The 17877-nt window shown below is 40.0% G+C and overlaps 1 protein-coding gene across 1 annotated transcript in view; it reads left to right on the plus strand.

The window, feature by feature from the left end:
• Window positions 1-78: 78 nt before the first annotated feature.
• PCMT1 (protein-L-isoaspartate (D-aspartate) O-methyltransferase) overlaps window positions 79-17877 on the plus strand; it is a 33430-nt gene continuing 15631 nt past the window's right edge. The window contains 5 exon segments of the mRNA XM_087817684.1: window positions 79-358; window positions 9999-10103; window positions 11286-11317; window positions 14695-14799; window positions 17071-17191. Coding sequence (XP_087673810.1) covers window positions 118-358; window positions 9999-10103; window positions 11286-11317; window positions 14695-14799; window positions 17071-17191 — 604 coding nt within the window. The 5' untranslated portion in view covers window positions 79-117.

The following is a 17877-nucleotide window of genomic DNA, read 5'->3' on the forward strand; positions in this document are numbered from 1 at the left end:
ACCCCGCCTCGCCTCGCCTCCCGCCCCCCGCAGCCGCAGCAAGCCACCCGCGCGGGCTCGGGGCCACCCCCGCTTCCGGCCCCCCCAGCCGCACCCTAGGCCGCGCGGACAGAGCGCATGCGCCTCGCGGGGGATACGGGGGGCGGAGTTTCAGACGGTAGTCACAGCGGCGGAAACGGCGGCAACGGCGGGGACGCGAGCGGGGCGGTGACCGTGTGGGAGGTGGTCTCACTCTTGGGGAAGCTGCTGGGCACCGTCGCCGCGCTGAAGGCTATCCTGTACCTGCTCCGGGTGTGCTTAGCGATGGCCTGGAAATCCGGCGGCGCCAGCCACTCGGAGCTCATCCACAATCTCCGCAGTAAGTGCCACCCCCGCCGGCGTGGGGCAGCCGGGGCAGGCCCCGGGCGGCCGGCGGTGGTGTCCGCGCCGCCGCGCCCGCTGGAGGACTTCGGCGCAGGGCTGCACCAGCCGCCCCGAACGGCGTGCGCCCGCGATCGCGTCCCCCGGGACCTGTCACTCATCGGCGACGCGGGCTGGGAGGGGAGAGAAAGGGCTCGGCGCGGCGGCCGGCGGGGCGGGGGCCCGCGTGTCCCCGGGAGCCTGGGGGGGGGGCGCGGCGCAGGTGGCGGGCTGTCACCCGAGTCCGCCGGCCGCGCGGGCGAGGGGCGTGCACCCGGGGCGGGGAGGTGTCGGCCTGGCCCGGGAGACGCTGGGCTGCAACCGAGGGCGCTGCACCCCGGCCCCTCGCGCCGGGCCCCGACCTCGCCGCGAGCTCTCTCCCCCGCCCTCCGTTTTTTCCCCTGGAGGGAGATGCCGCGGTCTGATACCGGCGAGGGCAGGGCGGGGAAGATGAGAGTATTGTCACTGCGGATGCTGGGAGAAATTTCTGGGGCGCTGTCCAGTGGAAAGCTTCGTGGGGGGCGGAGGAGGAACTGGTGGGGGGATGCTGTTCCCGGGAGACTTGTATTTCAGGAGCCCGTGGAGAGCTCGGGGTGCGTAAACTGTTGTGTGCGTGGAATGCTCTAACTTCAGGACTACCATATGCTTGGAAAGCCTTGTGTGGAAGTTTCTTTGTATCATTCTCTTTAATTATTGTATTCCTTCCTCTGATGGCAATTTTAGGGTGGGACGAGTGCTGTGTCACTTTCTTTTTCTAAATCGAAATACAGTGTTGCCGTGGGGTCTGGAGACCTGGAGGACCGCGGTCTGAATATGCTCACTCACTGTGGTCAGAATTTATTTCACTCCCTTGGCCACTAACTTTGCAAATAATCATATCCTGACACATGGTATTTTTAATTGTCATAGTTTTTTTTTAGTTTTTCATGTATTTGTCATGTTTCCTAAAACAAATTTGTAACCTCTGGGACTTTTTAAAGATATATCTGAATCCACTCAAAGAACTTAATACTCATTCCTTTTTTTTCCCCTCATAAATTCCAACTAAATGTACTTTATACAGTTGGACCTGTGCTAGGAATACCAAGATGGGTGACAGAAATATATAACACCATCTGACACATGGTTAGTACTTAATATTAGCCATTTGACTTTTTTGAAAAACAGCATTTAAAACTTGGAAATGGTGGCCTTAGTGTTTAATAATGGAGAATGTTTAGATTTTAAAATTCTGTCAAGCGTTGTCAGTATTCACTTTACGGAGGGATATTTGATTGGAAGTAGACACATAAGCTCAATATGTTGTAAATGTTTTTGTAAAATTTCTTAAAATGATCTGCTTCCTGTTGCAATATACACACCTGAAACATTCTACACACAAATTGTGATTAAGTAATTTTCCACTGGTAAGTTATCTTAGTAGACACTTGGCTGTGGCAGAAATTTGTAATCAATCAGGCTTTTAACGTCTCCTTTTTGGGCCAATTTTTAGTAAGCCAAGACTAGATCTTTTCCCAGTGGTTTTATAGTCACTTTAATGTATTGCATTGCTATTCTTAGTTGAAATTTCTGAGGCTGTTTCTCTATCAGCAGATTTGATAAGAAATATTTAATATACGTGCTGATATTGCAAACATTTAGCTTTATATTAGGTCTATGGTAAGAGGAAATTAGAGCCCTGTAATAGCTCAGCCTTTTTTGTAATACTTGTGCAACTTTAGTTTCAACTTCTTGCTGCAGTAATTCTAGCTAATAGATTTGATTTTTATATATCAGTTTGTTATAAAAGTAATATTTGGTCATGTAAAAATTTTAATTGTCACAAAATTTGAAAATTTCTCCCTTTTTCCTGGTTACCCTGCTGTTGTGTATTCTTCCCAACTTGAAGACTTCTAATTACATTTTTAGAAAAAGGTTAAAATGTGATTATGTTAATAGGAAGTGAAAAGGGATCTGCAAACTGGAAGAGGAAGCACGTTTACAGTGTTAACTTTTTCAAAAGGAAAGAAGTTCATGATTGGTTTGTTTTAATATTATAATAATTGAAAATACTGAGTTTTTCTTTTGTGAGACGTACTTGAAACATGATTGTGTATGAGATCATAGTTGATATATCATTTATTATTTTAGACTGTAATGGTATATCATATCTTATGTTGTGATGACAACTGCTCTTAAGTAACTCCTGGATCACCTGGAGAGCTCGTAAAAAACCAACTAAGACAGATTGCTGAGGCTCTCAAGAATTTGTACAGATGGCCCTTGAACAACACGGGTTTGAACTCCATGGGTCGACTTACAAATGGATTTTTTTCAGTAAACGTACAGGCAGTGCTTCGTGTCCCTGATTTGGCATTTGCGGATCCCCGATTGAAAGTAGTATTTTCCATCGCGGTGTGAACCTGAGGACGCCGAGGGCTGGCTGTAGGCATTATTAAACAGCATCTTACATAAGGGACCTGAGCAAAGCATCCACAGACTTTGGTATCTGAAGAGGTTCCTGGAGTTTATTCCCCGTGGATACTGAGGGACCACTGTAGTTAAGTTTTGGGGGAGTCAAAGCTATACATAGATTTTCAGCTGGGGTTGGGTGTGGGGGCGGCATCAGCGCCCGAACCCTCAGGTCCTTGAAGGGTCAACAGTATTTCTAGCGAGTTCCTAAGTGATGCCGCTTCTGGTCCAGGAACCGACCACATTTTGAGAATCAATGGCATAGAGACTTGTGTGTAGAGAATTGAAAATTCTCTACAAGGTTAAACTCTGCCAATGTTTCAGCTGAATCAGTTTTATACTCTAAAATAAAATTTTAGGAAAAAAGCCTATAGCCCAACAGAGTTCTCTGTAATGTCAGTATCCGTGCTGTTTAGTACAGTAGCTCCATGTGGCATTGAGCATTTGAAATGCGGTCAGTACAACTGAAGAGCTGGATTTTTGTGCTATTTAACAAATACTCACATGTAGCTAATAGTCACCATATTAGACAGTGCAACTTATTTTATAATTATGGGTTGATTGTGTGTTCATGAAACAGATCAATGTAAAACAGCTGTGAACCTGTTTAATCTGGGGCATGTGACAATTTAAATAATGTTTATATTAGAGTTTATCTTCTATTTTTTATGGGGATAATTTCAAGCTATGGTAAAACTGAGGAAAAGGAGGGGAGAACAGGAGGAGATGCAGCTGAGAGGTGGTCTCCTAAAGCAGGGATGTCCAAACCGGAATGTTTGCGGAAGGTTTAACTCTTAGCTAACAGACTTCAGATGCTGTACTGGCCACTTAAAACAATGCTAATAATGGTTCTTTTACCTAAAAAATTCAATCCACTGCCTAATACGTCAGTTATCGCATCCTTGATTGTGTCATTTTGTGCATATACTGTACTGTGTGTAGACTTTGCCATTCAGTCGACTGACGTTGGACTGTCTGCCACACGCCAGGCACTGGGGATGCAGCAGTGAGCAAACCCAACCTCCGTTCTCTCCCTCTCCCTCGGAGCTCACTTCCAGCGGGACAGGCAGAGAAAACGCGTGCCCCGTCATCAGTGAGAACAGGAAGGAGGGAGGGAGTGTGGGGTATTGGGTTTGTGGTCGTAGGGGAGGAGGCCTCGCTACCGTGTCATCTGAGCAAAGATTTGGTTGAAGGGAAGAAATTCAAGCCATGCAGATAGAGCTGGGAGCCGAGCATTCCAGGCAGAGAAAATAGCAAGCACTAGATTTGGATTTGGGGTGTGGGGGAAAGATTGAAGTCAAGGATGTGACGCCAAGGTTTTAGGCCTGGGCAGCTTGGAGTGATTAGCCATTTTCTGAGTTGGAAATAATAAATGAGCTAGCAGCAGGGATTTTGTGTGTGTGTTGCGGGGGGGGGGGGGGTGTAAGGAAGTGTGGGAAAACAGTTTATTTTGGGGAATGTTAGGTTTGAGATTCTTATAGGACATTTAAGTAACACCTTTAGTAGGTATTTTTGAATGTATAAGAATTATGATAACTTGTATCCTTATTTATTTCTGCAAATAAATTGTAATTATTTTAAAATTCTATTTAGAGTATCATTTGTTAGCCAGTAGTAGCATAACTATGGAAAAGAGAATATTCTATTAGTTTTATCATGTGCATTCAAATATAGATTTGAATATAGATTGTCAAATATAGCCAGCAAATAAAATTGTAAGGGACTGTTTTTAGATATTGGGACCTCATTTAGAATCCAGAAAATACGTCCTCATTTTAACTTTTTTTTTTTTTTTTTTAAAATCCTCACTTGATGATATGTTTTTATTGATTATTAGAGAGAGAGGAAGGGAGAAAGAGAGAAACATTAATGTGAGAGAGAAGCATTGATTGGCTGCCTCCCGTATGTGCCCCGACCCAGGATCGAACCCACAGCCTAGGTGTGTGCCTTGCCTGGGAATCGAGCCTGCAGCCTTTTGGTGTAGGGGACAGCATTCCAACCAACAGAGCCACCCGGCCAGTGCTCCTATTTAAACTTATTTAAAGTCAGTGTTACGGGTACATACTAGTAAGTAAACTCATAGTGCACTGAATAAGATTTAATTTCTGTGATTTTGGGGGGATTTTAATATCAGTGTGTGCTTAAATTTAAGTTAATTAAAATTAAATAAAAATTTTAAATGAGTCACACTAACCACATTTCAAGAGCTCAGCAGCTACATGAGGCCTGTTGGGCCATGTAGACGTAGAACATTTCCATCATCATAGATGTGCTGTTGGACAGCACTAGATCTAGGTACCAGGGTGTATTACATTCTGTTTAATGGGATCTTCATTCCATTGTGCTGTTCCACATATTTTTGTTAGTATTGCCTCTAGTTCTGGCCAGCACACATTAAGAATAACACCAAACATTATCAGAGTTAAACACCAAAGATGATCAGTCAGGGGTGATCAACATGACAAGGGTTTCAGCATTCCATATAATGATTTGATGGGATTGAGGTTGTTTGGTTTAGCAAGGAGAAAACTTAAGAGAGCACTAGTTTTTAAATATTTGAAGAAATGTCATGTAGTAGAGGTCAAACCAGAACAAATGGGAGGCAGATTTTGGCTCATTGTGGAAGTATTCACAAAGCTATCCTAACAATCAAAGAGTTGGCTTTGGAAAATAGTGCTTTCTGTTACTGGATGTGTTGAAGCCAAAAATGGTTGGCCATTTCATTGTAAAGGATATTATGGAAGAGATTTGTCATCAGCTTTGACTGTACACTAGATCTCTAAGGATGCTTCCAAATCTAAGATTCTATCATTTAAATTGCATCATGGGTTGTATGAAATCACGTGTGTGTGTGTGTGTGTGTGTGTGTGTGTGTGTGTGTTTGTGTTTTAAGAGACCCATCCTGGGTCAGGGCACATACAAGAATGAACCAGTGAATGCATAAAAAAGTGGAGCAACAAATCTGTGTGTTCTCTCTCTTTCTCTCTCTCCTTCCCTCTCCTTCTCTGTCCCCCTCCCTCCTTCTCCCCTCCCCCTAATAGCAATAAAAGAATATAACAGTAGCTTGAACAAAATCAGATTCTGTCTCCTGTAACAGTCCAAGTGGAAGAGGTTCAGGGCTAATCTGGAGACTCCATGGTGTTGAGGACCTGGGCTCCGCCTCTCTTGCTGCACTTCCTAACGCCTTCCCCTCATCTGCGAGATAGAAGATGGTTTACCTCTATCATTTCCATGTTCCAGCTGGTGGGGAGAAAAATGGGGAAAGAGAAAATCCCCCATTTCTTTGAAGGGCATGATAAAGTTGCATGCATAACTTCTGCATGTGTTCCATTGACAAGAACTTAATTGTAAGGCAACGCATAACTGGATAATGCACCCAATTAAAATTCTTCCACTGTGAAAGAAAAGAAGTCCTTGCCACAATCTAGGATAAGGAGAATTGAAATGATTAATTTTTAGTTAGGTAATATATGTACACGGTTAAAAGATAAAATAGTACAGAAGGGCTTATGATGAAAAGTAATGATTATGTGTTGTGTTCTTTCCCACTCCCAGACTCATTGTTTACAGTGAACCCTTTTTAACTACAGTTTTGGTTCTTGTGATTATGTTCATGTCTCTAAATCCTTTGCTTAAACTGCTATTTCTTGTTTTATCAACTTCATTTATTTTTTTAAAAATGTTTTTATTGATTTTAGAGAAAGAGGAAGGGAGAGGGAGGGAGAGATAGAAATATAGATCGGCTGCCTTCTGCACCCCCCTGCTGGGGATCCACCGACAACCAAGCATTTGCCCTCTCCTTGGTGCCTGGGCCTACGCTCAACCACTGAGCCACACAAGACTTGTTTTATCAACTTCAGACATCATTTACTGACCTCCTGCTAAGATGGATGAGTATTTATACCCTGCAAACCTACCCCCTCCCCATATAGTTATATGTTAATTTTTGCTTCCTCTTTTGTGGTTACCTTTGTAACTTTGAGTAATATACTTTAACCTCAATTTCTTGTTACATAATTTATAAACTAAAACTACCTCTTCACCCCTCCCCTTTGTAAGAAAGGACATTAGGGACTGAAAGTTAACATTTACATTTTGTTCTGTGCAGTAAATAAATCTTTAAAACTTTGTTGATTTTTAAGTGTTGAAAATCAGTAACCATCATTAATTTTGCGACTGTGTCAGCACTTTGTTGAGCTGTGTAGTGTTATGAGTTTATCTGCTATTAGTGTCTCATATCACAGCCCCATCTGCTCTTGAAGAGGAATAGTCAAATGTTTTTTCCTTTTCTTACACTCCCTTAGTTGCCTGAATTTGTGCCATTTATATATATATTTTAAATATATCTTTATGGATTTCAGAGAGAGGAGAGAGGGAGAGAGAGAGAAACATCAATGATGAGAGTCATTGATCGGCCGCCTCCTGCTTGCCCCTGACTGGGGATGGAGCCCGCAACCCGGGCATGTGCCCTGACCGGGAATTGAACTGCGATCTCCTGGATCCTAGGTTGACGCTCAACCGCTGAGCCACGCCTGGCCAGGCTGTGCCATATTTTTATTTTCTTACCTAAATTATGACTGTTGTATAGTATTTTTGTTTTTTTCTTAGAATTTATTTTCCTTTGCACCCTTCCTCACCCCTCAAGATAAAAGAAACAGATACCTTCTTAGCGTGGCTCTAATTTTTTTAGGCGTTCTGTTGTTTGGCTTATAGCTTGCATTCTATTGCATTCTCCTTTTGAATCCTACTAACTTCTCATCTGGATCAATTGCATATTTGGGCCAACATTAGCCATTATTATAATTATGTAATTAGAGTCCTTGGTCCCTAGGGTGCAGGAAGATTGGGTATGGCAGTTCTAAAGCTGTTCACTATTTCAGAAAGCCTAATGGTAATTGCACGTTTACTCATAATTAAGGCTATATATGCAGAGTGAAACATTAAATTACTTTGCTGTTGCCAGAAATGTTTCAGGGCACTGGCAGTTTATGTCAGATTACCAAAAATGGAAAATTATTTGATAACTTAGTAAATGTAGCTTGGTTTAGGCATCTTTCAAAATGTGGAATTGTGGGCAAAAATAAATAAGAACATTGTAGTGAAAATTTTGGAAACCACCCGATAATGACCTAATAAAGCTTATTCTGAACATTGATGTGTTCAGCTTTTTAATAAATGACTGGTGACATGCTTTTAAAAATGGTTTAGGGTTTTTAGTAAATTCCATATGCCCCTATAGACTAAGAAAGCAGCCAAAGAAATTCACACACATTTGATAGAAGTATATTATCTAGCTTGAGGGAAGTAATCTCGTTAGTTTACTTTGGTTTTTAGAATATGCCTAGAGCAATATGTCTGATTTTAGATGTCACTCTTCTAGTATCCATCCAGAGAATGAATGTGGTGATGGTTTTAAAAACTGAAAAACAAAGTATTTGAGTGAGGCTGCTTAACCTGAAAAAGATAAGGCTTGAGGCGGCCCGGCTATGTCTTTAGATGTGTAAAAAAGGTTGGCTGGATAGAAAATTCAGTATATTCTTTGTGGCTTCAGAGGGAGAGTAGCACTAAGGGTTTGTGCAAGTGAGCTATAAAGAGGGAGATTTCATCTTAATACAGGACAGTGTTCTGACAATTAGAGTGGTCTGAAGGGCTGTTTCCACATCAGTGGTACTCTTCAAGTAGAGATCCTGGTACTGATTTATGAAGTTAGACTTGATGGCTTCCAAGGTCCCTGTGACCTGAAAAGTCTATGAATCACCTCTCTGGAATTTGAATTGAGTTCAGGGCTAATGAACCTCTCAAGAATTATTTTGGGAAATGAATTAGTAGAAGTCACTATGCTATTTGAATATGTCAGTAGAAGTACAATGAAGTGGTCAATAGGAACCTAATATCTCATTTTGAATGGCCCTACCCCTTATTTGCTCTGTCATTTTGAACAACTTAGTCTTTTATCTAAACTCAATTTCATTATCTGTAAAATGTAGTAATAAGTGTTTACTTTATAATTGTTAGAGACAACGTAGGATTGTTTCATAGTTCATAGTCCAAAAGTTCATATCTTAAAAGAGATAGTGTATGTAATGTGCTTTGGATTTTGTCTGGCTCATGGTAAATATTCAGTAAATAATATATTATTATTATTCTGCTTTTAAAACTTAAAAAAATGCTCTCACTTTTAATTTTAATCAAATAAGCTCCTTTGTGTAGAAATAATATTTTCTATTTGGGTTACTTTATCCAAAACTTACAATATTTTAAAATGGAAAGATGATATAAGTTTGTCTTTGCCAGTCTATGACTATTTACATTGTTTCTCTATTTGGTGTGCCTGCCTTGTTTGCTGACTTTTCAAAATACTCTGTTATTTGGAAGGTTTGAATTTATACCTTTTATAGTGCCTTTAACCTACCTTTTTCTTAACTGCTTCTGTCTGGTGGGTCAGTGTTAAATGGTGTCCTTTGATTCCTCCTGTTACCTATATGACACTGATCTAATTCTACTTTTGCTCTTTTTTCTCTCCCATTGTTTTTGGTGGCATTCTTTCTACTTCGTCAGAACATGTAACATTTAAATATTATTATCCTACCCATGTCTCCCCCCTTATTTTAGTCTGTGCTGTACAGCTGTATGTATGTCCTTTGCTGATATATCTCCATTTATCTCTTGGCTAGTGAAGCACATCTTCTAGAAGAGTCCTCAGCACGGGCTCGTGTGTACAGCATTCCCTGAGTTCTTGCACATGCAGAACGTCTTTTTCTGTAACCTTGATATTTGAAGTACAGCCATTGCCCCCCCCTTCCAGATCTAGTCAGTCAGGTGTATTCAGGGCGGGCCAAACGTAGCTGTACAGTGTAAGCCCACGACCCAATTTATTCTTGTTTTATTACTTATTAATGATTGTATTATTTTCCGTGTGAACAGCTGCAAACCTACTTTTCCCCCCATTACCTTCCAAATATGACTCACACCCTTCTCCATTCTTACTGCCACCACCAAAGACCAGGTTGTGAGGACGCGGACCATTGCGATAGCGTCCAGTCTCGTTCCCTTCCAGTCCGGTCTCCACAGTGCAGCCAGAATAATTATTCTAAAATACGTCTGGCCGCCTTATTCTCTGCTTAAAGTATTTGCCTCATTTATTTCAGAAAATGGAATCATCAAGACAGATAAAGTATTTGAAGTAATGCTGGCCACCGACCGCTCCCACTATGCAAAATGTAACCCTTACATGGATTCCCCACAATCAATAGGTAAGCTTTGGATTTCCGAGAATGTCACATTTTTTACTCACTCACTCTATAATTTTTGTAAGTAAAAATAGACTGGGACACAGATGTTCATTATTACCTCGCTGGTTTGAATTTTATGCCTTTATAATGTTATATGTATATAAAGTATCTTTTCTGTTTTCTCAAACATATATAAAGAATCTTTTAAACAATTCTTCTGAAAATATACTTTTAATGAAAATTTATGGTTTAAGCTGAATGCTGAGTTTTCCTTAGGGGCCTTCACGTTGACTAGGGTTATTTTCCCCATTAGCCTCAGTTTTAAGAATCAGTACTAAAGGCAATAAATGTACTTAAGTTATTACTGGCATCTCTGCCTCGCTTGCCCTGAGCTTGTGACTTGCGCTTGATTTTAGCAAGTTCCCTGTTTAACTCCTTCTCCTGAAGCAGGTTTTTGCGGAACTGCTGAGCCTTGGCAGTGGGCGCCTTTGAGGCTTAGAGGGGCCTCAGGATTCTGTCGCCAGCTGCCATGCCTTCTTCTTTTGAAGCACCATGACAGTCAGCAGAGAAGATCCTGGGGGGCTTCTGAACCCCGAAGGCACCTGCTACCACCGCTCAGTGAAAATTGCTTCAGATGCAGAAGCAGGTAAATATGTTTTGAAAAAAGCAGCCCTGGAAGAAAAAAATGTAGAAGCTAAAAACTAAGGAAAGATTGTGTGAATTTGCATCAGATGATAGTATAAAGAGTTGTTTATTAGTCTCTTAAGCTACTTTCTGGTTGCTCTAGTTTATTTTTAAGTTGCCAAAAATAGGAAGCAGTTTAAGTTTGCAAAGATTTTGCATACCTATTATATATGGAAGCTTATTTTCTTTTTATAAATCTGAAGCGAAAACAAGTCATAAATTTATGGACTCAACTTATTGAAATTCTTCCTTTCTTAGCAATCATACAGGAGAAGAAATCTTTAAAAATAGTGGCCTGTTGTACTAGAGGAGCACAGTAGCCTATGGCATGACTGGTTTTCCTAATTTTAACTGCTGCATGACCTTACTCGAAAGTACAAAATAAAAGTTTCATTTTCTTGTGATCATAAAAATGAAAATTATTATGAAAAGTAATTTATGGATGTTGGAAAAGGAATTACATGGAGTATCTGGTATGTTTTTGTGGCTGAACGTATCAGTAGCTCTCTTCTTTTGCAGGTTTCCAAGCAACAATCAGTGCTCCACACATGGTAAGTTAACTTTGGTCATTTGGGCACTAATGGATCACATGATCATGTTTTTTCTTTAAGATTATTTTCTTTAGTAAAAATCGTTAAAGTTTTAAATAATTTCCCATTTCCTGTTCTTCCCAGCCCTGGCACCCACTATTCTATTTTCAGCCTCTACAAATTTGACTACCCTAGGTATCTCATAAGTGGAATCATAAGTATTTGTTTTTTGTGACTGGTTTATTTCACATAGCATAATGTTCTCAAGGTTTATCCATGTCATAACTTATATCAGAATTTTCTTCCAGACAGGGTGCATTTTTAATCATTTGCATTTTTTGAGGAACCTGCTTCTTAATAAAGAAAATGTGTGTATGTATGTGTGTGTGTGTATGGTCACATAGTACATCTGTATGTATGCAGGCATGTACAAACATAGGCATACAGTCTCCTATGATGTTCCGAGCAAGGATGTTAGTAGAATAAAATAGTATTAATTGTATTATGTAGCAGTGAGCACACTCATTATCCAGATATTGAATTCTAAATACCATTTCTCTCTAAAGAGACTAGAGCCCTTGGAGAAGTGATTGAATGTTGGAACCTGAGGAAGTACTCAGAGGCTAATGGGGTAATGTCAGAAGGACATAGGTTGCAGATTTGTAGAGACTCCCAGAGGCCACATTGGAGACAATTTGAGAATCATAAAAATGATAATGAAGACAATGGATTGTAACACAGTGAATTAAGAAACAAAAATCCATGAGTCCACAGAGATTAAAAAAACAAAAAGCAAGACAGGGAAAAAATGAAAGAAGAATGCCAGTTAATAAATGTGGCAGGAGTAATAGAATTTTAAAAATCATTATTTTGTAGCCCTGGCCAGTGTGGTTCAGTTGGTTGGAGCATCATCCTGGACACTGAAAGGTTTTGGGTTTGATCCCTGGTCGGTGTGCGTGGGGGAGGCAATCAATTGATGTTTCACTCTTGCATTCATGTTTCTCTCTCTCTCTCTCCCTCAGATCAATAAAACCATGTCCTTAGGTGAGGGTTAAAAAAAAAATCACTATTTTGTAATCATCAATGTGATAATTGAATTAGGCAGTGAGCATCAGTTAATCTAAAACTATTAAAAGGAAGGTTGTTGGTGAACAAAAATATCCATGTAGTCTCAAGTTACTGCTCTAACATATTACTTGTTAATTATGAAGAAAAAAAATATGCCCTGAAAAGAAAGTGACTTACTGAGTTTTCTGAGTAGCTGAGTTTGGTACGCCCAGTAGTGAGATTGCCCAGCATCATGTGCTTCCTGATGTAATGCAATGGGAGGTGCCCAGCAAGCCCTGTGTGCTGCTCTTGCTAAAAGTCTTTGATCTGAATCTAACAGGAGAAACTGACACATCTAGAATATGGGGTTTTAGGCAGGACAGCCGGGCGGGACTCCTTAAAGGAGTCAATATTCTGAAGAACAGAGAGAACTGGTAGTTGGAGGAGAGTTGGTGGGGAGAATATTTGAGATTGGCAAATGCAGAGCATGAACCTTGAATGGATTGGGGGGGGAACTGCTGTAAAGGACATTTGCGGGACAAAAGAGGAAATTTGAATATGTTGCATGTGTTGGATGATACTAAACTGATGATTTTCTTGAGCATGGTAATAATGGTGATGTGGTTACGAAGGAAAATGTCCTAGTTTTTTTTGGCAGATGCATACTGAAGTATTTAGGAGGAAGTACCATGATGTCTACAGCCTGTTTTTAGATGGTTTGATAAAATAGTATGCCACAATATGAAGAGGAGAAAAGCGTGTTCGTTGTTTATTTCCAGTGTTTCTGTGGGTTTCAGATTTTTCATAATTATAAACATGAATTTTAAAAACTGTCAATTTTTAACCTGGCCGGGCATGACTCAGCAGTTGAGCATCGACCTAGGATCCAGGAGATTGCAGTTCGATCAGGGCACATGCCCGGGTTGCAGGCTTGATCCCCAGTCGGGGGCGTGCAGGAGGCAGCTGATCAATGACTCTCTCATCATTGATGTTTCTCTCTCTCTCTCTCCCTCTCGCTGAAACCAATAAAGATATATTTAAAAAAATAATAATAAATTAAAAAAATTTAAAAATAACAACTGTCAATATTTAGATTTAGAGATGAGCATGGGTTATCCAGAAAAATATCTGTAGTGATAGAAACGTGAAAAAAAGCTAATAAATATGATTGAGGCCTTGACATTTTAAATCTGAATGAGACTTTAATAACTTAGTATACCCCCTTTTTTAAGGAACAAAACAAAACAATACAACACAAATAAGTCTTACACAAACATAGTACTAAAAAAAAAAGTCCTGAGTTTCTTTTGGAATTAAATTGGGACAGTACTATCTATAGATTGGGGATTGATTGGTACCTTAAAGAAGTCCCTTCTAGTCCTTTAATTTCTGGATTCGGGAAAGTCATGTATTATAGGAGTTTTTGTTTTTTTTAAAAATATATCTTTATTGATTTCAGAGGGAGGAAGGGAAAGAGAGAGAGAAACATCAGTGATGAGAGAGTCACTGATCCGCTGCCTCCTGCACACCCCCGACTGGGGATCGAGCCCGCAATCCGGGCATGTGCCCTGACAGGGAATTGAACCTCGATCTCCTGGATCCTAGGTCGATGGTCAACCACTGAGGCACGCCTGGCCGGGCAAGGAGTTTGTGTTTTCTTTTTAATTACTTTCATTTTCTTATCTTGTGAGACTTACCATTAATGGAAATTATTAACTTTCAGGGAATAATGATTGTTGTAACAATCTGATCAAAGCTACAGATCTTCATCCCCCCAAAAGTACACAAACTCTCTCCATACAGACTCCATCAATAAAAACATATCCTTGGGTGGGGATTAAATAAATAATAGGACATTCTCTTAAATAGCTACAGTACAGTTGTCAAAGTCAGGAAGTTAACATTAATACAACACTGTTAGACAATTTACAGACCTTATTTAGATCCATTAATTGCTCTAGTAATGCCCTTTATAGGAAAAGAAAATTGCAGACCAGGAGTTTCACTCATTTTGTCATGTCTTTTTAGCCTTCTTTAATCTGGAGCAGTTCCTCAATCTTTTCTTAATTTATGGTCTTGAAAGTTTTTACGAACACAGGCCAATCTATGTGTCTCTCTCACATCGATGCTTCTCTCTCTCCCTCCCTCCCTCCCTTCCTTCCTCCCTCTCCCCCTTCCGCTCTCTTATGTGATTCCGATGTGGATATAAGTATGTATAATATGTTTTCGTTGACTTGGTGGATGACAATAGTAGTGACATTGGTATGAAGTTGGCAACTTTATTTATATGCCGTGGCATATATACTTTATATTCTTGGAAAATGAATATTTGCTGTGTTTTCTTTTGGCAGCATGCATATGCGCTAGAACTTCTATTTGATCAGCTGCATGATGGAGCCAAAGCTCTGGATGTAGGATCTGGAAGTGGAATCCTCACTGCATGTTTTGCACGTATGGTAAGACCTTTATTTTTCATTCTTGCCCCAATAGGAGCATAGTTCTACATTTCCTATGTATGATTTGACTGTGTATTTTTTTCATTAGCAGTTTCTGAAGGTTTTTTTTAAAAAAAATTCTACCAAGATAGCAGTTGGAATATATATCACTAGGATATTTTTATTATTGTAGCAAGTGACAAAGTATCTAAATTGGCAGAGCTAAAGGGGAATTTATTTGGTTTATATAATGGAAACATCTTAAGGTGTATCTGGCTTCTTGTGTGGCTGGATTCAGATCAGGTATTGTTATTGACAGTGGGTTTCTCTGGTTCTTGGTTTGACTTTGCTTTTCTCCACATGTTCGCTTCATTATCAGACGGGCTCTTCTCTTGTGCTCACACCATGGTAGCCAGTAGCTCCTGGACTATATTCTTCAAGTTTTTGTTTTGTTTTTTTAAAATATATCTTTATGGATTTCAAAGAGAGGAAGGGAGAGGGAGGGAGAGAGAGAGAAACATCAATGACGAGGGTATCATTGATCGGCTGCCTCCTGCACACCCCCTGCTGGGGATCGAGCCCACAACCTGGGCATGTGCCCCACTGGGAATCGAACTGTGATCTCCTGGATCCTAGGTTGATGCTCAACCGCTGAGACATGCCTAGCTGGGCTCTATTCTTCAAGTTTTTATCTGGCAGAAAATAATATAGAGTCTGATACCTAAACACTCCTACAGATCTATTAGGAGTGAGGGCAGAGATTCTTTTACATTAAGAAAAGTGCTCTTAGAAAAATGCCTTGTTTATTATACTTTAACTTATATCACCAGAGGCTCATCTGATACGTGACCACCAGAGTATGACTGGAGGCCCACCAAGCACCTTGAGGAAGGGCTCATCTGTGCTCAGAGAATCACATCAAGTTGATTATGAAAAGTCTTTTCCCTGGAGGCCAGATTAGAAGGTTCTGGTTTGGTTGAGTTGGGATTTATGGGTCCATCTTGGACTAGAATCCATTTAACTTGCTATAAATGTATAATCAGCAGCCCCCTATCATGTAAGTTTCAGGGAGATGGGGCTTTTAATATTTAATGTTGGCAGTTCAGCCCTCCATCATTGTCCTGATTTTTCCTCTCGGCATATCGTAAGCATCCAGAACAGTGTCTGATCTATAATAAGGATTCCGATCTGTTCAGTATTTTTTACTTATTTTGTAGAAGTTAAGCCCTCACCAATGGGATGTCAGGAACTTTATTTTCAAAGCTTAGGAATAATATTTAGTGAGATATTTTCTATACTTGACATATCTATGGTTTCAGAGGAAAATTTACTTTTTAAAAATCATTAAATTTCTGAGTTATCTTTTTTTAAATGATGGCAATTTAAGTTAATGCTTTTTACACATTTAGTACATGATAGTCAGCATTCTAAATGCTTTTCATGTGTTCTCTTATTTAATCCTCAATCATCTATGAGGCACATACCTTTTCCTCCTCATTTTACGAAGCTCAGGAACCTGATTCGTAGAATCACTTGCCAAGGTTATGCAGTTGTAAGTAAGTAATGAAACTTAGATGTGACCCCAGCTAGTCTGACACCAAAGTATTTATTGTGTTAAAATTTTTTATAATTTATATTTGGGGCCTTTTTATATTTTCATGTATTTTATACTTTCCACAAGATGGCAGTAGAATCAGGTATAAAAATCCCTATAAAATTATTTAAATCCCTATAAAATGTTATGTAACATTTATATATACATAATCCTCACCTGAGGATATGTTTATTGATTTTAGAGGGAGAGGGGGAGAGAGAGAAACATCAATCAGTTGCCTCCCATATGTGCCTCAACCAGGGATCACACCCAAAACCTTTTTGGTATACAGGACAATAGTCCAACCGAGCCACCCAGCCAGAGCTGTAACACTTTAATATTTAAAGTCACACTTCTAGGTTTAATGTGAGTAGAAATGATTGCATTAACTACCACTTAATATTGGCAGTTAAGCCCTCCATCATGGTCCTGGATTTAAAAATGATAAATTGAAGAATGATAGCATTTTCCTTAGTATTACAAGTTTTTATAATTTATTCTAGCTTTTTAATTACTGAAATATAATTATTTATTTGAGGGTTATAGTTGGGAAAGTTATAATTGGTAAATAATTTATAATAAATGGAATTGTCTTCATTTCTCATTGCAGAATAGGACTTTACATAAGGAAGCACTTTAATGACACTTTAGAAAGACAAATTTAGACCAGTGAGCTATTGAATTCTTCTCATTTCTAGGTTGGAGCTAGTGGAAAAGTCGTAGGAATTGACCACATTAAAGAGCTAGTAGACGACTCAATAAATAATGTCAGAAAGGATGACCCAACACTTTTGTCTTCAGGGAGAGTGCAGCTGATTGGTGAGTATCAGAAAACAAAAAACTTCCTCTCTGCAGAATTTTTATTTTCAGATTTTCCCCATGCAAGCTAAATCATACTCTGAGCTAATTACTGCTTTTTTTTTTTTTTTTTTTAAATCCTCACCCAAGGATATTTTTTCCACTGCTTTTAGAGAGTGGGAGAGAGAGAGAGAGAAACATCAATGTGAGAGACACATCTATTGGTTGCCTCGCACACAAGCCCCGACAAGGGCTGGGAACTGAAGCCTGCAGCCGGGGCACAGCGCCCTTGGCTGGAATCGAACCCGGGATCCTTCAGTCCATAGGCCGACGCTCTAACCACTGAGCCAAGTCGGGTAGGGCTAATTGCTTGTCAATGTTACGCTAGTTCTACCTGGATCGTGGGTGCCTGGCTGTCAGCTGTTCCAGAAAGTGCCCATGTTGAATTGAGTTCTTTCTTCATTGCTTTTTCAGAAGTAATACCAAAGTAACAAGTGCTCATTATAAAAAATTTAAAGAGTGCAGAGATGTGTAAGATAAAACAGAAATCCCCTCCTCTTCCCTTTTCAGTTTTCCAGGTATATAAGTATATGTGTGAATAAACTGCACACACGCAGAGTTTTCTTTAACTCATACTGTATTATTACCCTGGAGTTTGCCTTTTCCACTCAGCGATAGACAATGGACATACTTCCATAGGAGCACAT

The sequence above is a fragment of the Miniopterus natalensis genome, chromosome 5 (assembly GCF_054644295.1).
Source record: "Miniopterus natalensis isolate mMinNat1 chromosome 5, mMinNat1.hap1, whole genome shotgun sequence".
Lineage (NCBI taxonomy): Eukaryota > Metazoa > Chordata > Mammalia > Chiroptera > Miniopteridae > Miniopterus > Miniopterus natalensis.